Consider the following 24310-nt stretch of genomic DNA (forward strand, 5'->3'; position numbering starts at 1 on the left):
ATGAGAGGTAGAGTGACGTCATAATAAGCAGGACTCACCTGTGTTTCCACCTGTTCTGTCTTTTAAGACGGAGCGCTCTGGGTCAGGATCTAAAAATAAAAACAGATCATAATTATTAATGTCAGAGTGATTATGTGATATTACAACATGATAAACAGAACAGAACCTGAGACTGTTATTGGTTCTGGATGATTGATTTCTCATAGCTTGTCACCAATTTGATTTATTAACCCAGAACTGTTAAATGAGCTCTGAGTGGTTCCATCCAATAGTTGTGGAAACATCTCAGTCTGGAGCACTTGAACGCCTCACCAGCACTTGAACGCCTCACCAGCACATGAACGCCTCACCAGCAGCCAACTGACAAAGCTTCAGGTATTTATGTCTTATGTCTTTGTGTATTTATGAGTCTCTCCATTGCACTAACAAACCCTCAATGTTTGGAAACGCAATATTAATTTTAATATTATATTATAATATAACTTTCAATATTAATATCAGTAAATAAACTGTAAATAAAAGTAACAAACAAATAAATAAAAGTGTGATTATTATATTCTATTAATTTAATAGTTGACATTAACCAGTTAAGCAGTGTGGAGATGGAATGAGAGAGAAATACATTAGAAAAAATCACTTTAATGTGTTTTATAATAATAACAATAATAATAAAACAACAAATACAAAACAAAGTTACAAAGTGTTTTACAAAACAAAAAAATGGTAGACAAACAATGATTAAAAACAATTTAAAGATAGTCTAAAAGTTATACCACATTGAGCAAAAGGAGCTACATGAGAAAAAGCAAATTAAAACAATATAAAATAATAAAAATAATCAATAAAATAAAAGTTAAGAGAATCTCTTTGTATATAAATAAGTTTTAAAAGTGACTGAAAGGGACAATGTGTAGTATTTGGTGACATCTAGTGGTGTGGTTGCAGATTGCAACCAACTGAGTTCCCCTCCCTTCACTCCTCCCTTTCACAGACTGAGGTAACGTGAGCCGCCGAGTGCAAAACCGTGGTAACGGCGTCGGCCTCGCTCAGAGGCCATCCATACCATAATAACACTACTTTAGGAGCAACGGAAGGCTGACGGTGCCATAGACTGTATATAAGAAGTGGACGTAGTCACTGTGATGTCACCCATTGGTTAGTGGACTGCCGTTTTGAAGCCTCGAGATTGGCATTTTGGACGTTGCCATCTTGGTTTTTGTCAGTCGCCATCTTGTTTTTTTGCAACCAGAAGTGATACAAGAGGTTGGAGTTAAATACAACCGAACGCTGAATAAGACATTTTTAGGTGACCAACATTTTATAATTAACTTTGATGAAGTGAAAGCACACTGTGAAAGGGTTAAAGTTGTAAGACAAAAACATGGATAACTCCCAGACTGGACAACGCCGTGGTAGCGACCTGTCAATAACAAGGTAGCCCCGCCCTAAAGCATCCCCTGCTTTATGGTCTATTTGACTCTAAATGGGAACATAATTTACTAAATGAACATCATGCTGTATTGAAGAAGACTTGAAACTAGTGATTGAGACCATAAACTCATGTTTACAATGTTTACTGAGGTAATAAATCAAGAGAGAAGTAGGCTCATTTTCTCATAGACTTCTATACAACCAGAGGACTCGCCCCCTGCTGACTGTTAGACAGAATGCTTTTAGGTTTAAGACACTTCAGCGTTGACTTCACTTCTCAGAGCTGGAGGTTGATCACTGACTACTGTAGAAACATGGAGGAACAACATGGAGGACTCTGTGAAGAGGACCAGCTCCCTCTGTAGATATGAAGGACTCATTCTAAGCTAATGAAAACACAATGATTCTTAGTTTCAGGTGATTATACACTAAAGAAAACATAGTTACGAATATTACATTTATCATAATAAAGCCCTCTAAATAGTACAAACTGTTCCTTTAACAGATACCAGTGAAACATACTCACCTACAACAAGCGTAATGTGGGATGTTTGTTTGTTTGGGAACGTACAGGTGTAGTTTCCGCTGTCAGACATCTTTGTTTTGTGGAGCTTTATGGAGGCGTTGCCGTACTTGAGTTCATCTTGAAAATGAGACACGCGACCTTTGAACTGCTCGCTCTGACCTCCTCGGCCGTTATTGTAATGTTTGCCTGCCTGATAAAAGAACACCTCCTTCTCCTTCTGAACATCTTTCTTCCAGTCAAACACCATTTTCTCGATGTCGTCCTTGGTGCTGAGGGAACAGAGTAAAACCACATCACTTCCTTCTTCCACGGCCACGTTGATGACACCTGGTCCTGGAAGATAAAACCAGATTTACATGGTTCAGCTCAGTTACTGTAGAGCAGCAGTATGATGTCACCTGGTCCTGGAAGATAAAACCAGATTTACATGGTCCATAATAAAGTTTAAATAAAGGTAAATAAAGTTTGAAAATTAAAATGTATAGAAATAAAATAATAAAGTAATAATAATAAATGTAATAGAATATATAATAGAACTAGAAAATACATTTCCTGCTGAAAATGCATGGGAATAATGAAAGCTGAAATTAATTAGCGAAGCATTGCTGAAAATGCAGAAATGTGAAATGACTTGCCTAAAAATGTTAAAGCTCAAATGCATTGCACTGCACTGCTGAACACCCTAGAAGATGAAATGTACAACTGGCAGAGTTGGAAGCTGAACTGCATTAACTAAAGAAGCTAAGAGCTGAAATACATTGCTAGAAAAGCTGGAAGCTAAACTGTAATACTGTCGAAAGTGGTAAATTAGAATTTTCCTGAATAGGCGGAAAGAAGAAATGCTTTGTATGTATATCAGACAGATGAACTGCATTGATAAACACAAAGAGAGACAAAGAGAGAGAGAGAGAGAGAGAGAGAGAGAGAGAGTAGTATTTGGGTGGAATAAACCTTTAAAACTACAATACAGTAATTGTAAAGGCTTAAATAGAGATTAATCTTGTACACTTTAAAAAGAGATTAAGAGCAATGCACCAATCAGAGACAGGCAGAGGCTGATGGCGCTCTAATCAGCCAATCAGAAACACCTGTTTGTGTCTGAAAGTGCTGAGTCATGGTTGGGAATGACAGAGAAAACACAGAGAAGGTACTACCTGAAAAAGTCTCCCTCAGTTAAAAACTACCAGTTGTATAGCTGAAATCTCTTCAGTTTGAGCACCTCAAGACTGATAAAGAAGTTGACGTGTCATTTGTGTGGATAAAGTTACTGGAAGAACTGGCAGTTTAAAAAGTCTCCACAGTTGAGACTTATTGCTGAAATGAGCACATCATCTGAAAGAAGACAAAAAATACCTACGTTTTGATGTATTAATTGTGTATGAGGAGGGTATCGATCAGGTTTGATATGTGATCGGAAGTATCAGAGATGTTCAGCAGGTATCGATCAGGTTTGATATGTGATCGGAAGTATCAGAGATGTTCAGCAGGTATCGATCAGGTTTGATATGTGATCAGAAGTATCAGAGACGTTCAGCAGGTATCGATCAGGTTTGACAGGAAGTAGAAACAGTCGACGCCCTGCTAAATAGTGCGCAGCTCATTAAAGGACTGTAATGAATCAGAAGGAGGCTGATTATGATGATATTGATCAGTACTATTGATCAGGATCGATATGTGTGTTGATGTTAAATGGAGCTGAATGTTCTCGTTCTTCTCTCCAGCAGTGATAAAGTGACTCCACATGATGCTACAATAGAAACCAGTAGATGTTCTCACCGTTTACACCAGCAGCCGTTATTCCACACCGAGTCACGAGACACAGACCCACGAGAGCAACGAGCTTCATAGTTCTAGAGTCACTGCACGAGAGACACCACTCTGACGTCACCGGGACGTCTAACGGACATCTACCGGCGTCTGGCTGCGCGAGGACTCTCTATACATCCACGGGACGAGCCGGCTCGTGTCCAGAAGGTAACCAGCAAGTTGTGAAATCTCAGCCGAGATCTACCGACAATCTCGCGAGATTTACTATCAGACGAGCTATCCTGACCTTAAAGATCTCGCGAGAGTTTCCCCAGCTTGCGGGTTCCCTTCTACACACTACCGACATGAACCGCTTCTTCCGCGAGCTGCAACAACAGGAGCAATTCCGGCGATCATCCTTCACAATAAAAGCCTAATTTCTACTGATTATGACAAAAACTGTACATGTCAATACATATCTTGACTCAGATATTTAATCTGTAGTTGTGTTAGGAAAGAAAGCCTGAATTAGGAAAATTAATAAGTTAATGTTTACCTTTATATATCTTTAGGCTACTTCCTGTTTTACAACCTGGTTACATCTCTGTATATATTTATTACTTTTCATAACAAATATACATTTACTATACTCCTGTTTACATTCAGTTTATTCATTCAGTAATTACTGTACACCTGTCTACCACATAAACATATCTTATTTCATATTTTGTCATATTTTAACATGTGCCACAAAATATCAAATAAAAGGTACCACATATAAAATAATATATAAAAATATATTTTAACTTTTCTCATTTTAATTGAATTTTTTTGTCTTTTTATACATATTTAATGATCATTGTTGGAGGAGCCTGAGATCCATGAATGTCATTTCACAACGACGGTTTCTCTGTAATTGTTGAAACTTGATCTGTCTGAAATACTGAAGCCTGTCTAGTGTGTAGATAATGTTTTCTGTAATACCAGTAAACAGTGGGTATGACACTGAAGCTCTTATTGTTTTAAAACAAATATATTTTACATGTTTTTTATTGTAAATTTCTATTTTGTTTTGAAGACTCCTGAGTTGCAGCATTAGTTTCTTTCTCTTTTCTCTTGCTGTGTTTCTTGTGACCGTTACGCACTAAATCACCAGACAACCTGGGTAATAAACCTGATTCAGATTGTTCTGGTTTAGAGGTCAAGGGTCAACATGAACCACAAAGAGTCCAGATGGAGATATTATCACTAACTAATAAAGGTTTAATATGCTCAATAATAACAATAACAAGAGTTAACGTTTTCTATCGGTGTGATTAACATCCATTCATGAAGCTGTCAGTGTGTTAAACTCTTTCTCTGTTTGTTAGAAGTCTTGTTTTAAACAAGCAGTTTATCTGCTGCGTTGTCTAATCCTTGAAAAGTCTTTATTAAAACACAACTGTTGTAAAATATGAATCATCTTAGAATCACTTTTGTTTCTATTATCAAAGTTTGAACACAGAAACATCACAAACTGACTACAAAGAGAAACAGAACAACTACAAAGAGACACTAAACAACTACAGAGACAAAATGACTACAAAGAGACACCAGTTTGACATTTTTCATGTCATTTTTTATTCAAACGTTTAGATAGAAATGATAAAGCATTGCCTGAAATCCCCAGATACGCTGTAAGTGAACAACATAAACACACATGAACAACTCTAATATCACAGTCAACAACAGGAAACACTCAGAGTCCAGTTGATTAAAACAGCTCCAACACAAACTGAACATTATAACCTTCATGAAGGAGGATTTCCTGCAGGACTGTTGTATCACACTGCATTAGTTTTAGCTGGGTGTACCTAATAAACTGGTCACTGAGTGGATAGTTCAGTGTGGAACTGGACCTGACAGACTCTGGCTGAGCACCTTAACAAATAAAAAGAAGCAGTACATGCTTGTCCCAAATAATGCCAGTATAAAAACAATATCACAATAAAAAATAAGTCACATTATATTTCACTTTAGCTGCAATATATTCTCATTTCTTTCCAGCGTGACAGCAGGCTTTAGTTCAGTGAAGTCTTCTGTTGTTGTTAACGTCCATGTCTAGCTCAATTAGGACCTTTAACAACTACAAGCAGCAGGATCACATCTGGTGAAAGGACTACATTTATAAAGCACTTTATATGTCCCTCACTCATCCATTCAGAGGACACTTGGACATGAGGACAGGAGGATCTACAGTTGAACATCGTCTATTCTTCACTAGCTGCCTGACAGTTTTACAGTTTAAGATTCTGTTGATAAAGTTTTCACTTCATGGTCAAACTACAAGTTACATAACAGACATCTGAATCTGTTGTGATCTGCAGCGCAGACAGAAATCTTCAGTCAGGAGTCTCCTGGTTGTCTCACTTCATTATAAAGAGGGACAGACTTTTATGGTCCGAGCTCCTCAGCTTTCAACACTGATGTTAAAATATATATTATGGTTTTAGCGGGACAGCGTCTGCCGCCACAGATTGGCCGTGTGAACGCGATAACTTCAGCAGCGTTTTTATTATTCTTTTCATATTTGGTTGACTGCTCCTGAGTTTCCACATTCTGCCACCAGATGGAGCTTTACGACTGAAGAATCACTGTTTTGGATTCTCGAACCGTCTGATGAACCTGAAATCAACTCTAAATAAAAACTCTTTGAGACGTGGATGTGTTCTGTCTAGAGCTGTCAATCTATTAAAATATTTAATCAAGATTAATCACATGATTATCCATAGTTAATTGCAATTAATTGCAAATTAATCAGGTTTTATCTGTTCAAAATGTACCTTAAAGGGAGATTTGTCAAGTATTTAATACTCTTATCAACATGGGAGTGGACAAATATGCTGCTTTATGCAAATATAGGTATATATATGTATTATTGGAAAGCTTCTCATGAATAAAATGACTGTAATGGAGGACTGGTGAATTCTGGGATATACTCCTATAGAGTTTAATCAGGTCCCTTTTTAACTTGGTCCACTTTAATGTGTTACTGTTATTATTTTATACTTGTTCTATTATCCTGCGTTGCGATCTCATTATTTATCACATTTTCATCAGTTTCTATGGAGCTCCATCGTATTCATCCAGATACTAAAGTACAAGAACAAATAAATGACCTGGAATGAAATCAACCTACGTTGACAAGTAAAAATCAGACGCAAAAGATAATATAAAAGTAGCAGTAGCAGCAGTAATGTATAAAAATAAGAGACTAAAAGCATCATAGAACAGAGTGCAGGAAGTCGTCGTCTTCAACGACATTAATTAAGTCATTTTTTTGGAATGGAGGTGGAATTCAGTCTCTATAAACACACTGTATATATATATAAACTGGAAAAACAAAGTTCGGAAACTTGTGTTTGGTGGATTATTTCTCTGTTGTTACAAGGCTAATTGGCATTGTATTTTACATCGTTGGAAAGCCTGTTTATTTACCTTCGCAATGATGTCCAACTTGTAAGGATCATGCATTTGTGGGATGAGCAGCACAGCTGATTATGTCGGTAACGCCCAAGAAAAATTTGCCAAAATGCTCTGCCAATGGTAAACAGTGTATTCTCCTGTTGGTATTGACTCTTGTTGTGAGTTGTTTGGTGGATTGGATGATTGAACTCTCTATCAGTAACAAGGAACAAACAAGACATATTGGCTATTTTACACTTTATTCATTTAATACACCGTCAGGAGCCTCAGTAGCGTTGGAAGATCCATACGCAGCCACAACAGCCTGGCACCTCCTCCTTATGCTGGTCACAAACCTGGTCACACGTTGCTGTGGGATGGCGTTCCATTCCTCAACCAGGATTCGTTGCAGGTCAGCCAACGAGGTTGTGTTGGTCACTCTAACACGTACAGCACGCCCAACCTGATCCTACAAGTGTTGAATTGGGTTGAGGTCTGGACTCTTGACAGGCCGTTCCATTCTCTCTACTCCCACATTGAGGAGGTAGTCTGTGATAACCCTGGCTCTGTGGGGGCGAGCGTTGTCATCTTGGAGGATGAAGTTAGGTGCCAGATTGTGGAGATATGGGATCGCCACTGGCTGCAGAATCTCATCCCGATATCTCACTGCATTGAGATGGCCTTCAATGATGAGGAAGATGCCGCCCCACACCATGACACTACCCCACCAAAAGCTGTTACTCCATCGGTGCAACAATCAGCATAGAGTTCTCCACGTCGTCTCCATACTTTGACCCTGCCATCCAACTTTAACAGACAGAACCTGGACTCATCACTGAACATGACATTCCCACACATGTTCAGGTTCCATTGTCTGTGTTGTCGACACCAGCGCAAATGGGATTGACGGTGAAGGGCAGTCATTGCAGGCTTCCTGGTAGCCTTATGAGAAAACACTGTTTACCATTGGCGGAGCATTTTGGCAAATTTTTCTTGGGCGCTCCCCACATAATCAGCTGTGCTGCTCATCCCACAAATGCATGATCCTTACAAGTTGGACATCATTGCGAAGGTAAATAAACAGGCTTTCCAACGATGTAAAATACAATGACCATTAGCATTGTAACAACAGAGAAATAATCCACCAAACACAAGTTTCCAAACTTTGTTTTTCCAGTATATATATATATATATATATATATATATCAAAGTTCAACACAAACTATTCATCTAATTCTCTCTTACCAGAATGATTCATTATTAATCAGTTCAGTCATCATTAAAGGACACTTCCTCTCTTCTGTTGTCTGCATGTTGCTGGCTAGTTGTTGTCTGTGGACTTAAGAGGTAGAGAAGCTCCTGAATTGGCGTCTGGGGAGTTCCTCGTGTTCTCCTCGTCTGCAGGAATGAAAACAACAGTTCAGATGAAGAAGAAGTGACCTGATCCTACGCTGGCTGTAAATACCAACAGACTGCTGCATGACTGAGAAGATAAAACTACTGTCAGGACTCTGAACATGAGATACATATAAAGAATCTGTTGTCTGCTCATCATGAATATTGTACTTTTAATCCAGTTTATCTGACAGTGATACAGTAGCTGATAGTTACTTTACAGATTAAGATTTATAATAAAAACATGAGTTTATAAAAGCTCTTAAAATGCACCGTTAAACATTAAACCAGTGGTTCTCAGTGTTTTAGACTTGTGCCCCGTTAAAAGAGTCCAGTTGAGGCTCCTCGTCACGTTTCAGATGTGAAGTTGTTATCAGTTCATCAAAGAGACATTTCACCTCTAAACTTCTCACATCGTCTCATTTCAATAAATGTTTGAGCTCCAAAACAGTAAAATTTTACTTCACAAAAAAAGACTAAACAATGGATAAAAACTAAATATAATAATAATAAATAATAAACTTACCTTTATTCCAATTTAGTGTGATGCGACGCTTGTATACAAGAACAGCTAGAACACCACCACCAACCAAAAGAGTGACGAGAACTGACACAACAACAGCAACAATCCATCCAGTGGGGGACTCTGAAACAGAAGACTAAACGTTAACGTAGCACTCAGACTGTAACTGTATATCATATCATCTCATATCATCTCATATCGTATCATATCATATCATATCATATCATATCATATCATATCATATCATATCATATCATATCATATCATATCATATCATATCATATCATATCACATCATATCATATCCAGCAGACTGAACATCAGTCTACACAGAGAGAACAACTAAAGGTGAACATGATGCTGAAACCTGAAATCTGAACCTGTTAGCAGATAAAAACATCAGAGTGATGAATCTCACAGCTACAGAGATGTTAGCTGAGATCTGATGGACAGTTTCCTCCTGCTCAGCTTCACAGCTCAGAGGAAACTCTTAGAAACATTTTAACTGACACATTCTCATAATTAATCATTAAAATTTGTACAAACTCAAACTGTGTTGGTGTTTAAATGTCAGTGAAGAGTTACGTCACATACTGTACATGGTGATGACATCAGTCACGTCATCAAAATCAGGAAAAACAAACACGTTAGTTCTTGTGAAAAACCATCGACTTGGCAGAGAGGCAACACTGGAAAAAACCTTAACCTGAAAAACCTGAACTTTGTTTGTAATGTAAAAGTGATTGTGACTCTCAGATTTCACAACGTTTCATCTTTAGTTTCCCTCAGACACAGTTTGATGATGTGATCAGCAGTTTGTCTTTAGCTTGATGTGATCCTCATGTTGTTGGTTCTGTGATTCATGTGTAACTTGGCTGAATTTCTTAGACAGTAGTTTGAAGAGTAAAATATAAACGGTCTCCTCTTTCACAGACCTCTGTCTCCTCAGCAGGAAGGATGTTCCCAACACTGTCCCGCCACTCCGCTTTAGGTTTTGGAGAAGAACCTCAAAACAACACACTGTATTCCATCCTTAGTTTGTAATCAGCAATGTGTCACAAACATTAAAGGGGAATTATATACATATTATTCTAGAGGCTATGTAACATGATGGAACAAATACTACAACTTGCTCATGTACGTGCATATTGTGAGATCGCCCTGGAAACCACGAGGTGGTAGCGTCAACAGCTTGCAGCAGCTAGCTTGCACTTGCAGCAGCAGCTCGTAGTTTCCACAGTGAAGAACGGCACCCCAGTAAGGCATCTCGACTCGGACTATTGCCATCTGTGCTATACTCGGTCAACAAAAGTCTAATACTGTATTTATGGAATGAGCTAAAGCTAACGTTATTTTACCATCATTCTACCAAAAGATAATATGCCGTCCCTGTTGCTAGCATGGTCGCTAGCCGCGGGATGACCGTCACAACATGCGCTGAAATCCCATCATGGATCTCTCTGTTCCACCAGACAGCACTTGCATAAACTATAACTACTGGAAAACGAAAGAAGTCAGAAAGGTCTGACACAGTTTCCCTGTTTTATAAATGTTCATTGTTAACATAAAATAGATTCAGAAAGTGGCGGCATGTTTATCTATATTGCAAATGCTGTAGAAATTCTATACTCATATCAAATCACCACTGACAGGAAGTTGTTGCTTACCGTGATGACTCTACCACCTCGTGGTTTCCAGGGCGTCAATATGCGTGTACATGCGTCATGTTACATAACCTCTAGAATAATATCACTGTTTTAAAAATGGCCGTTGTTCCCCTTTAAGCTTGTTTGATACAGAGGTAATCACTCCAGATGTGGCTGCAGCGCTGTGGGGACGCCGCCCTGCCAGTATTCTGAATACTTAACAAAAGTCCATCTAGGGCTCTCAAAAAGCTGCATCAGTAAATGAGCGGACATCTTTAACTGTTTAAAGGGACTGTTTGTAACTTTCAGAAATGCTTGTTAACAGCGACACCTGTGGCCCGACGCTGACGAAAGTCAGCGTCGGGCTCGCGCTTGCTCGCTCTACATAGACATGAACGAGCGTCGCTCAAAACAGTGAGGCAACACACGTCAGCTAAAACCACAATATCACTCTATATTTCAGCTGCTTGGCAGTAATGTTAGCTGACCAGACGAAGGTCTCTCCATGAATCAATGCTGATCCTAGTGTTGGCCGTTCCTGCTTCAGCCTCCCGACCGCGGCCGGAGGGAACAGGGGAGACGTCGGAGTTTTGGTCGGAGACGGTAATGTTTCTCTCTGCGGAGCCCCGTCACTTCCCAAGACACGGGAAACCTCTGTTGGTCTGGAGGAGCTGCAGCATTTATTTCTGCACAAACGTCCACTGTACATTCACTAGATATTCTCAGAGCTAAACTAACTCTTCTGCAGTGTGGAGTGTGCGCGCATGCACGTGAGAGTGAAGCAAAATAGCGAGAACGAGCACGGTGTGTGAGTGAAGGCAAGCTGGCAGAGGAGCAGAGGAGCAGAGTACAGCAGAGACTACGGCCCTGGAGACCAAAGCTACGGTCTCCCCCGCGTCCTCCGACCGCGACCAACACTGTTTTGCAAAACGGGCTTCACTAGATAGAACTTTGCGGTTTTGGTGCTTCCGTGTAGTTTGTGTTGGAGTCTGAGTCTGAACAGCGTAGCTACACGCGAGTGCGCATGGGACACCGACCCGGATTGATTTGCACGTGTAAGAAGATACAAACATTCCCTTTAATGAAACTCACCAACAACTAGCATAATGTGGAATATTTGACGTGGCTGAAGACGTGGAAAATCACAGGTGTAGTCTCCACTGTCGGCCACCTTCGTATTTCTGATGATTATAGAGGCGTTGCCATTCTTCAGCTCATCTTGGAAATGTGAGACTCGACCTTTGAACTGCTCATCTTGACGTGGAACACCGTTGTTGTAATGAACGCCGTCTTCATAAAAGAACACATCCTTCTGACCATCTTTCTTCCAGTCAAACAGCTCTGACTGAATGTTCTGCTTGGTGCTGGGGGAACAGGGTAAGATGACATCACTTCCTGCTGCAACCACTTCAACGACAGCTGGAAGACAAAAACATGTATTGATCAGTATGTTTACATGCAGAATGACTGTCCAGACAGACGTCTGGAAGTTTGTTGTTACAACAAAATATCAAATTATGATATAACAAGAAAAACAATTTTTGTTGACCTTGTCTTGCACAAACAAAATCCTCTGCATTGCCCTCCAGAATGCTTATTTACACATTTTTTAATTATTTTAAACATATATTTACAATATAATATAAAATATAATATTTTTTATCTTTATTTTTTCTAATTCTTATTTTTCCACACACTGGTCTTTAGAGATTTATATTTGAGAACAAACACTTATATATATACACACGTGGACAAAATTGTTGGTACCCTTCCGTTAAAGAAAGAAAAACCCACAATGGTCACTGAAATAACTTGAAACTGACAAAAGTAATAATAAATACAAATTTACTGAAAATGAACTAATGAAAATCAGATATTGTTTTTGAATTGTGGTTCAACAGAATCATTTTAAAAAACAAACTAATGAAACTGGCCTGGACAAAAATGATGGTACCCCTAGAAAAGATGTAAAATAATGTGACCATAGGGACATATTAAACTAAGGTGTGTCCTGTAATTAGCATCACAGGTATCTTCAAACTTGTCATCAGTCAGTCTGCCTATTTAAAGGGTGAAAAGTAGTCACTGTGCTGTTTGGTGTCATGGTGTGTACCACACTGAACATGGACCACAGAAAGCTAAGGAGAGAGTTGTCTCAGGAGATCAGAAAGAACATTATAGACCTTCATGTTAAAGGTAAAGGCTATAAGACCATCTCCAAGCAGCTTGATGTTCCTGTGACTACAGCTGCACATATTATTCAGAAGTTTAAGGTCCATGGGACTGTAGCCTACCTCCCTGGACGTGGCCGCAAGGGGAAAATTGATGACATATTGAAGAGACGGATAATACGAATGGTAACCAAAGCGCCCAGAACAACTTCCAAAGAGATTAGCGGTGAACTCCAAGGTCAAGGTACATCAGTGTCAGATCGCACCATCCGTCACTGTTTGAGCCAAAGTGGACTTAATGGAAGACGACCCAGGAGGACACCAAATCATAAAGAAGCGAGACTGGAATTTTCCAAAATGCATATTGACAAGCCACAAAGCTTCTGGGAGAATGTCCTTTGGACAGATGAGACAAAACTGGAGCTTTTTGGCAAGTCACATCAGCTCTATGTTCACAGATGCAAAAATGAAGCATCCAAAGAAAAGAACACTGTACCTAATGTGAAACATGGAGGAGGCTCGGTTATGTTATGGGGCTGCTTTGTTGCATCTGGCACAGGGTGTCTTGAATCTGTGCAGGGTGCAATGAAATCTCAAGACTATCAAGGCATTCTGGAGCGAAATGTGCTGCCCAGTGTCAGAAAGCTTGGTCTCAGTTGCAGGTCATGGGTCCTCCAACAGGATAATGACCCAAAACACAGCTAAAAACACCCAAGAATGGCTAAGAACAAAACATTGGACTATTCTGAAGTGGCCTTCTATGAGCCCGGATCTAAATCCTATTGAACATCTGTGGAAGGAGCTGAAACATGCATTCGGAGAAGGCACCCTTCAAACCTGAGACAGCTGGAGCAGTTTGCTCACGAGGAGTGGGCCAAAATACCTGTCAACAGGTGCAGAAGTCTCATTGAGAGTTACAGAAATCACTTGTTTGCAGTGATTGCCTCAAAAGGTTGTGCAACAAAATATTAAGTTAAGGGTACCATCATTTTTGTCTAGGCCAGTTTCATTAGTTTGTTTTTTAAAATGATTCTGTTGAACCACAATTCAAAAACAATATCTGATTTTCATTAGATAGTTTTCAGTGAATTTTTATTTATTATTACTTTTGTCAGTTTCAAGTTATTTCAGTGACCATTGTGGGTTTTTCTCTCTTTAACGGAAGGGTACCAACAATTTTGTCCACGTCTGTATATAAAATGTTTTTTATGGTGTAATAATATAGAATATGTTGTGTTGTGATACTATGAGTGTCAGTCTGTTCAACTCTTCTCAGTGTTCATCACTTCTGTCCTCTAACTCTTCCTCTGAAACATGTCTCCATCACTTCTGTCCTCTAACTCTTCCTCTGAAACATGTCTCCATCACTTCTGTCCTCTGAAACATGTCTCCATCACTTCTGTCCTCTAACTCTTCCTCTGAAACATGTCTCCATCACTTCTGTCCTCTAACTCGTCCTCTGAAACATGTCTCCATCACTTCTGTCCTCTAACTCTTCCTCTGAAACACGTCTCGATCACTTCTGTCCTCTAACTCGTCCTCTGAAACATGTCTCCATCACTTCTGTCCTCTGAAACATGTCTCCATCACTTCTGTCCTCTAACTCTTCCTCTGAAACACGTCTCGATCACTTCTGTCCTCTAACTCGTCCTCTGAAACATGTCTCCATCACTTCTGTCCTCTAACTCGTCCTCTGAAACACGTCTCCATCACTTCTGTCCTCTAACTCGTCCTCTGAAACATGTCTCCATCACTTCTGTCCTCTAACTCGTCCTCTGAAACATGTCTCCATCACTTCTGTCCTCCAACTCTTCCTCTGAAACATGTCTCCATCACTTCTGTCCTCTAACTCGTCCTCTGAAACATGTCTCCATCACTTCTGTCCTCTAACTCTTCCTCTGAAACATGTTTCCATCACTTCTGTCCTCTAACTCGTCCTCTGAAACATGTCTCCATCACTTCTGTCCTCTAACTCTCCCTCTGAAACATGTCTCCATCACTTCTGTCCTCTAACTCGTCCTCTGAAACACGTCTCCATCACTTCTGTCCTCTAACTCGTCCTCTGAAACATGTCTCCATCACTTCTGTTCTCTAACTCTTCCTCTGAAACATGTCTCCATCACTTCTGTCCTCTAACTCGTCCTCTGAAACATGTCTCCATCACTTCTGTCCTCTAACTCTCCCTCTGAAACATGTCTCCATCACTTCTGTCCTCTAACTCGTCCTCTGAAACATGTCTCAACCAGTCACAGTGAGGATGTGACTGAGGATCATGTAGAGCAGCACATCTGGTGTCAGAGTAGAATCACAGCTGTAGATGGTCTCAATGATTCATGATGAAGATGCTCCTAAAAGGTGAATTCAGACTGAACACTGACTTCACTTTTGTCTCTATTTAATGTGTGAATTTGACTGTTTGTGTTTATTCAGCACAGAAATACTGAGAACACAGACGTTAGCTGGAGCTGGCTGATGATCAACACACCAACTGTGTGTTTGTGGAACAGTTCATCCTCAACTAGAAATGTACCACATCCTCCACTTCTGTCTGTTGTTTCTTCATCTCATTCTTCCTCTAATCTCTGTAGATTCATGAAGACGAGTCTCAGAGTCTCAGTAGAACAGACAAGTCTTCACTCACTTTGAAACCTTTTCAATAGATTCTTCATCACAATTTGCTTTGAGTTCAGTCTGAATACACATTAACACATAAACAGTAAATATGAACTGAATATAAAGATATGATAAGGAAGAATCTTACCACTGATATACACATCAATCTCTCTATAAATCTGATGGTAGATTGTCTCCTGTGTGGCTACACAGCGATAGTAGTCGGTCTTGGTCACAGTAACCTGGAGGATGACGTTGTAGCGGTCTCCACTTTTAGACACCTGAGGTTCTTCAGCAGGAAGGGTGTTTCCATCACTGTCCTGCCACTGTACTTTAGGTTTTGGATTACCATGAACTTTACACTGTAGCAGCCTCCAGTACTTTGTGTCTTTAAGTGACGTGACAGACGGCTCTGGAGCTGCACCTTTGAACACAATAAAAACAATAGATTATTGAGGATAATTACAGCATTACAAATATAATCTGTTCTTTTCATCCCTTGTAAATGTAGTTTACAATGTCAGAGAGAAATGGAAAAGCACAACAGTGCATGATATTTCAAACACATTTAACTTTTAAAATCACTGTATGAGTGCTGCACATATACAGTGAAGAACTACTGAATTTGTTGTGCTACAACAACATAAAACAATTTGTTGCAAAATATGAAAGATAGAGCCTTCAAAGGTAGGATATACACATTACACATCCATTGTGTCTTTGGGTCTTAATTGTGTTTGTGAGATATATATTTAATTAATATTTTATTAAAGATTTTAGTGGAGTGCTTTATTTTATTTTCATAATTTTATTTTTGTAAAACATAAATAGAGCATTTAATGTCAATGAGGGTAGACTAAATATTAGAAACACCTCTCAGTATAACACAATAACACCTCTCTAGAACAGCTTCAACAGAAAAGGAGATATCATACATCTTCAAAGCCAGGAATAATAATAGTAAAGAAAAAAGAAAGTCTCTTGTTGAATAAAACTTTTAAATCATTAACATGTATTCACAGAGATATTTGCGTATAAATGTGTTCATATCATAACTCCAACTGTTTGTCTGTATATAATGTCTACAGAGCATTTCTTGTACTTACATCTGTACCTTAATATATATATTTTTCTTATACTTATTAATGCACTGTCTTCTGTAACTGCTGCACATGTTCATACTGTATCTTAACATAATATATGTTCCCCTAACCACTTATTCTACATTCTATATTTATTATATATATACTGTTCATCCTGTATATACTCTTTACTGCTACACTGCTGGTTGGATGCTAAACTGCATGTGGTTGTCTCAGTACCTGTAACGTTACTCTGTGTAATGACAGTAAAGTTGAATCTAATCTAATGTGAAGAAGAATGATCTCAATCTGTTTCACACAGTGATGAATAAAGATTTATGAATGATATCAGACCTGTGAAGACAAACGTCACATACCTGTGAGAGGTAGAGTGACGTCATAATAAGCAGGACTCACCTGGGATGTTTTCACCTGTTCTGTCTTTTAACGTTATAAAGCGCGGAGGATGCACGCGACCCGAGATGTCCATGTAAACATGAATAACTGAATGAAGTGTATGTTTCCATGTGACTGTAGAAGTCAGTTCAGACATATTATAGCTCGTTAGAAACCTTAAATGTTGCTTTATCAACGGATTGAAGAATGGAACTGTAGGATTTACGACATAGCAACAGCAGCGTCTTACTTTACGGCAGTAAACAGTTATCATCTTACCTGCTATCCTGCCTAGCAACAGTTAAAATGTATTTAAAGCTCTAAAAACACACATTTAGAGACAAACGGGGGCTCGTTTTAAAGAACAAGAGTCCACTGATTACATGTACCTCGTTAAGTTCAAGCGGAAGTTAAAATAAGGAGAATAAAAGTCGGTTGTGTTCCTCGTTTAGTTTTAGCGCCGCTCGTCAAACTTCCATAGCAACGTGTTTTCTGTCCATTTAAAGTATTGACCAAAGATTTGACCAATGAGCTTCAGTATCTCTGAAATCAGGAAACGCCCCGGAACCAAATCAACCAATCAGCATCTTTCTACGACCTACAGTGACGTCCCTACCGGACTTTCACTCAATCAACCAATCACAGCAGCGCATCTCTACGTGCGCTCCACGTGGGTGTTATTGACAGCTACTGTCATCCAATGGGAAGTCAGCACCGTGAAAACACGGTGAGTTTGTAGCCACTTAAATCACCTGCCTGACCATATATGGAAGTTAATGTAGCTGGACTTCCTGTGGTGGTGGGACAGCCACATAACAGAGAAACTGTATTTATATGTTGATGGAGGCGTGATTCAATGATAATAAACATGTAAATCTGTATTCAAACATTAACAACATCTGTTTATAGTCAGATTTAACACTGAGGGACATTTGTCAGAATCATAAAGAGATTAATTATCATCATTTGGTCACTTTGGAACAGTTTTAGAGAGCTCTGAAGTCCTCTGCTGGAGATGCTCTGTACTGCACTTTCTATAATATCTCACACACACTTCTGTCAATCAACATCAAATTTGGTACAGACATTATAAACAAGTTGAGGGAGAGATCCTGTGAATTTCAGCCTGATGGCCCTTATTATGACTGATCTACTGTATTTAAAAGATTAAGTAAAAGAAAGAAAAAACAATAAAGTTTCTATTTTTACCTGTTAAACATTTAACCCATTAAACTCTCTGAGAGCCTGAAGTGAGATCAACACACCTGATGAAACCTGAGGAGTGTTTGCTTTACAGTGATGTAATCTACATGCATCAGCTCCTCGTGGTCCTGCTATTATACAGTTTAAAATGTGTCGGTGTTAAGAGACAGAAATGCTCCTAATCTAAATGAGCCTCAAGAGGTTAAGACACGATCTAAAAGGCAAAACAAAACACATGTTAGAGTACTTGTGAAATATTATCACATAGCTGAAACAGAAATTAGTTTTCCTGTTTATTGAACAGATTTTTTATTCCATCTAAAACACGCTCACAGATCTGACTGGTTTGAGTCAGTCCTGGATGGATTAAAGTCGGAGAATGCTTTTAACAAGATTTCAGATTTGATTAGACTGCTGTAATGTCAGTAAATGAGCGGACATCTTTAACTGTTTTCTCAAAGTACTCACCAACAATAAGCTCAAGGCGGAATATCTGAGGTGGCTGAAGACGTGGAAAATGACAGGTGTAGTTTCCACTGTCGGTCACCTTTGTATTTCTGATGGTTATGGAGGCGATGCCGTTCTTCAGTTGGTCTTCAAAATGAAAGACTCGACCTTTGAACGTCTCGCTCTGACCTGAACGTCCGTTGTTGTAATGACTGCCTGCATCATACAGGAACACCTCGCGTTCATCCCTCGGACCATCTTTCGTCCAGTCAAACATCTTTGACTTAATGTTCTCCTTGGTGCTGAGGGAACAGGGTAAGATGACATCACTTCCGTCTTCCACGACTTTTGGCCCTGGAAGATAAATATAAGTATTAATCAGTATGTTTACATGCAGAATAATTAAGTTTAGACGTATATATGGAAGTTTGTTGTTATCAATAACAAGACATCTTTCTTGTTTTTTGACCTCAGGAAATCCTTCACACTGCCCTCCAGATAGAATATTTACACATTTTACTTTTTAGTTTTTTAACTTTTTTTAGTCTTGAGCTGTGATCCTTTATATTTCTTATATCGAGTCCTTATTTTTCTCACTAGTCTTAAGCAGTCACACCAGTAGAGGCTGGTCCATAGAGGCAAGACGGAGATCAAATTATATAAAAGAGTAATTGGTTGAAATAAACCATTACCAAATCTCAGCATCATTTATCAAATATTTTTCTCTTTTCTTTGGAAAAAATCCATTATTTAAATCCTGATTATTACACGGCTGTGTTGAATACTGGATTCTGATTGGTCAATCATGGTGTTCTGCGGTCTGTAATTTCTGTATAACAGACCGTTGCTATGTATAACAGACCGTTGCTATGGGCGCAGTTCTGATGTCAGACTCTGGAGGACCGTTTTTGTGTCAAAATATTGATTTCTTCAGTAAGTAGCCGTGTAATAAGCGGTATAATGTACAGCTAGCGGGTCATTGTTGTGAAATAATCCCCTTCAGGGGGATGAGAGACCCTCAGCATCGTCCTGTCGGGGATTCTTTCACAACAATGTCTTCTTGTGGAAATACCATCGACTTGGCAGAGAGGTAACACTGGAAAAAAACAGACTGAAGAGAAATGGAGCTCAGGATCAGAGCTGACCTTCAGTCTGTTACTGAAGAAATCAACATCTGAATATTAAAGATGTTTTTTTATGGTGTAATAATATAGAATATGTTGTGTTGTGATACTATGAGTGTCAGTCTGTTCAACTCTTCTCAGTGTCCATCACTTCTGTCCTCTAACTCTTCCTCTGAAACACGTCTCCATCACTTCTGTCCTCTAACTCGTCCTCTGAAACATGTCTCCATCACTTCTGTCCTCTAACTCTTCCTCTGAAACATGTCTCCATCACTTCTGTCCTCTAACTCGTCCTCTGAAACATGTCTCCATCACTTCGGTCCTCTAACTCGTCCTCTGAAACATGTCTCCATCACTTCTGTCCTCTAACTCGTCCTCTGAAACATGTCTCCATCACTTCGGTCCTCTAACTCGTCCTCTGAAACATGTCTCCATCACTTCTGTCCTCTAACTCTTCCTCTGAAACACGTCTCCATCACTTCTGTCCTCTAACTCGTCCTCTGAAACATGTCTCCATCACTTCTGTCCTCTAACTCTTCCTCTGAAACACGTCTCCATCACTTCTGTCCTCTGAAACATGTCTCAACCAGTACATGTCTCCAGTGAGGATGTGGCTGAGGATCATGTAGAGCAGCACATCTGGTGTCAGAGTAGAATCACAGCTGTAGATGGTCTCAATGATTCATGATGAAGATGCTCCTAAAAGGTGAATTCAGACTGAACACTGACTTCACTTTTGTCTCTATTTAATGTGTGAATTTGACTGTTTGTGTTTATTCAGCACAGAAATACTGACAACACAGACGTTAGCTGGAGCCGGCTGACGATCAACACACCAACTGTGTGTTTATGGAACAGTTCATCCTCAACTAGAAATGTACCACATCCTCCACTTCTGTCTGTTGTTTCTTCATCTCATTCTTCCTCTAATCTCTGTAGATTCATGAAGACGAGTCTCAGAGTCTCAGTAGGACAGACAAGTCTTCACTCACTTTGAAACGTTTTCAATAGATTCTTCATCACAATTTGCTTTGAGTTCAGTCTGAAGACACATTAACACATAAACAGTAAATATGAACTGAATATAAAGATATGATAAGGAAGAATCTTACCACTGATATACACATAAGTCTGATGGCAGATTGTCTCCTGTGTGGCTACACAGCGATAGTAGTCGGTCTTGGTCACAGTAACCTTGAGGATGACGTTGTAGCGGTCTCCACTTTTAGACACCTGAGGTTTTTCAGCAGGAAGGGTGTTTCCATCACTGTCCTGCCACTCTACTTTAGGTTCTGGAAAAGCACCGCGAACTTCACACTGTAGCCGCCACCTGTACTTTGTGGTTTTAAGTGACGTGACTGATGGTTTTGGAGCTGCACCTGTGAACACAATAAAAACAATAGATTATTGAGGATAATTACAGCATTACAAATATAATCTGTTCTTTTCATCCTTTGTAAATGTGGTTTACAATGTCAGAGAGAGATGGAAAAGCACAACAGTGCATGATATTTCAAACACATTTAACTTTTAAAATCACTGTATGAGTGCTGCACATATACAGTGAAGAACTACTAAATTTGTTGTGCTACAACAACATAAAACAATTTGTTGCAAAATATGTAAAATAGAGTCTTCAAAGGTAGTCTATACACATTATACATCCATTGTGTCTTTGGGTCTTAAGTGTGTTCGTGAGAAATATATTTAATCATGCTGCCCGAATGGAAAATGAATGATAACATTTGTTGAAATTCTGCCTTCGCAGCCGAGCAACGTTTATTAAAGATTTTACTGGAATGCTTTATTTTATTTTTAGAATTTTATTTTTGTAAAACACAAGTAGAGAATTTAATATCAATGAGGGTAGACTAAATATTAGAAACACCTCTCCGTATAACACAATAACACCTCTCTAGAACAGCTTCAACAGAAACTGAACATGAAGATTTATTCCTGGGTTGTTTAATAACACTGCTTAGTTTTAGTTATGTGTATCTAATATATTGGAAATTGAGTGTTGGTGTTTTTTGTGTTTTTCCATTGGGATGGACAACAAAGTGTAACCAAAGCACAATCAAAACAATTTCTAGTCACTGTCGTTGTAAAAATAGTTAACTTTTTTTTAAATAAACCTTTTATATAATACTATTGTATTTCTTTTAATTCCAAAATGTATTGTTGTTCCATCCACTGGCAGTACAAATAGATATACAAGCCATGTGGAAAGAGTGGACAAAAAGAGATATCATACATCTTCAAAGCCAGGAATAATAATAGTAAAAAAAAGAAAGTCTTATGTTAAATAAAACATTTAAATCATTAACATGTATTCACACAGAGATATTTGCGTATAAATGTGTTCATATAATAACTCCAACTGTTTGTCTGTATATAATGTCTACTGAGCATTTCCTGTACTTACATCTGTACCTTAATATATATATTTTTCTTATGTTTATAAATGCACTGTCTACTGTAACTGCTGCACATGTTCATACTGTACCATTTATTCTACATTCTATATGTATTATATATATACTGTTCATTCTGTATATACTCTTTACTGCTACACTGCTGGTTGGATGCTAAACTGCATGTGGTTGTCTCAGTACCTGTAACGTTACTCTGTGTAATGACAGTAAAGTTGAATCTAATCTAATGTGAAGAAGAATGATCTCAATCTGTTTCACACAGTGATGAATACAGTTTTATAAATGATATCAGACCTGTGAAGACAAACGTCACATACCTGTGAGAGGTAGAGTGACGTCATAATAACCAGGACTCACCTGGGATGTTTTCACCTGTTCTGTCTTTTAAGACACAATCTAAAAGGCAAAACAAAACACATGTTAGAGTGCTTGTGAAATATTATCACACAGCTGAAACAGAAATTAGTTTTCCTGTTTATTGAACAGATTTTTTATTCCATCTAAAACACGCTCACAGATCTGACTGGTTTGAGTCAGTCCTGGATGGATTAAAGTCGGAGTATGCTTGAAACAAGATTTCAGATTTCATCAGACTGCTGTAATGTCAGTAAATGAGCGGACATCTTTAACTGTTTTATCAAAGTACTCACCAACAATAAGCTCAATGCGGAATATCTGAGGTGGCTGAAGACGTGGAAAATGACAGGTGTAGTTTCCACTGTCGGTCACCCTTGTATTTCTGATGGTTATGGAGGCGATGCCGTACTTCAGTTGTTCTGGAAAATGTGAGACTCGACCTTTGAACGTCTCGCTCTGACCTGGACGTCCGTTGTTGTAATGAATGCCTGCATCATACAGGAACACCTCGCGTTCATCCCTCGGACCATCTTTCTTCCAGTCAAACAGTCCTGACTGAATGTTCTCCTTGGTGCTGAGGGAACAGGGTAAGATGACATCACTTCCTTCATCCACATCCAGTTTGACGACTTCTGGCCCTGGAAGATAAAAATATGTATTAATCATTATGTTTACATGCAGAAAAATTAAGTTCAGACGGACATATGGAAGTTTGTTGTTATCAATAACAACAAACTTTTCTTGTTTTTTTCTCAGGAAATCCTTCACACTGCCCTCCAGATAGAATATTTACACATTTTTACATTTTAGTTTTTTTTAGTCTTGAGCTGTGATCCTTTATATTTCTTTTATTGAGTCCTTATTTTTCTCACTAGTCTGAAGCAGCCACACCAGTAGAGGCTGGTCCATAGAGGCAAGACGGAGATCAAAATATATAAAAGAGTAATTGGTTGAAATAAACCATTACCAAATCTCAGCATCATTTATCAAATATTTTTTCTCTCTTCTTTGGAAAAAATCCATTATTTAAATTCTGATTATTACACGGCTGTGTTGAATACTGGATTCTGATGTTCAATCATGGTGTTCTGCGGTCTGTAATTTCTGTATAACAGACCGTTACTATGTATAACAGACCGTTGCTATGGGCGCAGCTCTGATGTCGGACTCTGGAGGACCGTTTTTGTGTCAAAATATTGATTTCTTCAGTAAGTAGCCGTGTAATAAGCGGTATAATGTACAGCTAGCGGGTCATTGTTGTGAAAGAATCCCCTTCAGGGGGATGAGAGACCCTCAGCATCGCCCTGTCGGGGAATCTTCCACAACAATGACCCGCTAGCTGTACATTATCCCTTACTCAAAATGCCTCAGCAGTGACCCTGCAGGGCAGAAAGAAAAGAGCAGCCTGTGTGTGTAGAGTGATTGTGGTATTGTGTCATCTTGGGGCGGGACTTCTCCCATCAACTCAATGCATTTATTTTTTTTCATGCTTGTCTGTGATTGGCCAAAATACGTCAAATGACGCTCCAAGGGAGGATAACGTCCTTTAGCTGGTTACGAATCAACAACCAGCAGAATACATGATTGACAGCGGGTTGGTCCAATTGGCCCTCTGGAGTCATTATGTTATTAAAAGGTGCAACTGAACAGGGATTTGTACCACAGACTCCTAATCCAGCGGACACTCCCGTGGGCAGGATATGTTTTTTGTCTACCAAAAATAATAAAGGTATACGTCATTTATTTCAGAATGATATTGTTTGTGTGCCTTA

General features: G+C 39.0%; 2 protein-coding genes and 1 long non-coding RNA gene across 11 annotated transcripts in view; 1 reads left to right on the top strand and 2 right to left on the bottom strand.

Moving 5' to 3' along the window:
• The window catches only part of LOC141775076 (hemicentin-1-like), a 181424-nt gene that overhangs the window by 154643 nt on the left and 2471 nt on the right, over nt 1-24310 (bottom strand). For 2 of the 8 annotated variants that reach the window (XM_074648006.1, XM_074648026.1), the window contains 7 exons: nt 22832-23176; nt 22539-22577; nt 20859-21125; nt 18644-18976; nt 15643-15918; nt 11803-12129; nt 39-89 (listed from right to left, as the gene is read on the bottom strand). In XM_074648006.1, coding sequence (XP_074504107.1) covers nt 39-89; nt 11803-12129; nt 15643-15918; nt 18644-18976; nt 20859-21125; nt 22539-22577; nt 22832-23176 — 1638 coding nt within the window. The remainder of the gene's footprint in view (nt 1-38; nt 90-11802; nt 12130-15642; nt 15919-18643; nt 18977-20858; nt 21126-22538; nt 22578-22831; nt 23177-24310) is intronic. The other 6 variants (XM_074648017.1, XM_074648035.1, XM_074648043.1 and 3 more) reach the window with 4 other exon arrangements.
• Nucleotides 1493-3978, bottom strand: LOC141775121 (V-set domain-containing T-cell activation inhibitor 1-like). Of its 2 annotated transcripts, none has more exons than XM_074648171.1 (3): nt 3734-3978; nt 1958-2290; nt 1493-1735 (listed from the first exon to the last, which is right to left on the bottom strand). In XM_074648171.1, exons 1-3 carry the CDS (start codon nt 3801-3803, stop codon nt 1680-1682), a joined length of 459 nt encoding a protein of 152 aa, XP_074504272.1. In that variant the 5' UTR covers nt 3804-3978; the 3' UTR covers nt 1493-1679. The 2 variants fall into 2 exon arrangements, with proteins under 2 accessions (XP_074504272.1, XP_074504280.1); XM_074648179.1 differs by having other exon boundaries at nt 1678-1817; nt 3734-3976.
• Nucleotides 16880-18811, top strand: LOC141775142 (uncharacterized). Its single transcript, XR_012595560.1, has 2 exons — nt 16880-17025; nt 18637-18811. It is a non-coding gene; the product is annotated as an uncharacterized LOC141775142 (long non-coding RNA).

Source organism: Sebastes fasciatus, chromosome 1 (assembly GCF_043250625.1).
Source record: "Sebastes fasciatus isolate fSebFas1 chromosome 1, fSebFas1.pri, whole genome shotgun sequence".
In the NCBI taxonomy this organism is placed as follows: domain Eukaryota; kingdom Metazoa; phylum Chordata; class Actinopteri; order Perciformes; family Sebastidae; genus Sebastes; species Sebastes fasciatus.

Coding starts and splice junctions, on each gene's coding strand:
- LOC141775121 (XM_074648171.1), bottom strand. CDS start 3,803: ATGAAGCTCGTTGCTCTCGTGGGTCTGTGTCTCGTGACTCGGTGTGGA. Junction 2,291..3,733: donor AACGGCTGCTGGTGTAAACG/GTGAGAACATCT, acceptor TTTATCTTCCAG/GACCAGGTGTCATCAACGTG. Junction 1,736..1,957: donor CCACATTACGCTTGTTGTAG/GTGAGTATGTTT, acceptor ATGTTTCTACAG/TAGTCAGTGATCAACCTCCA.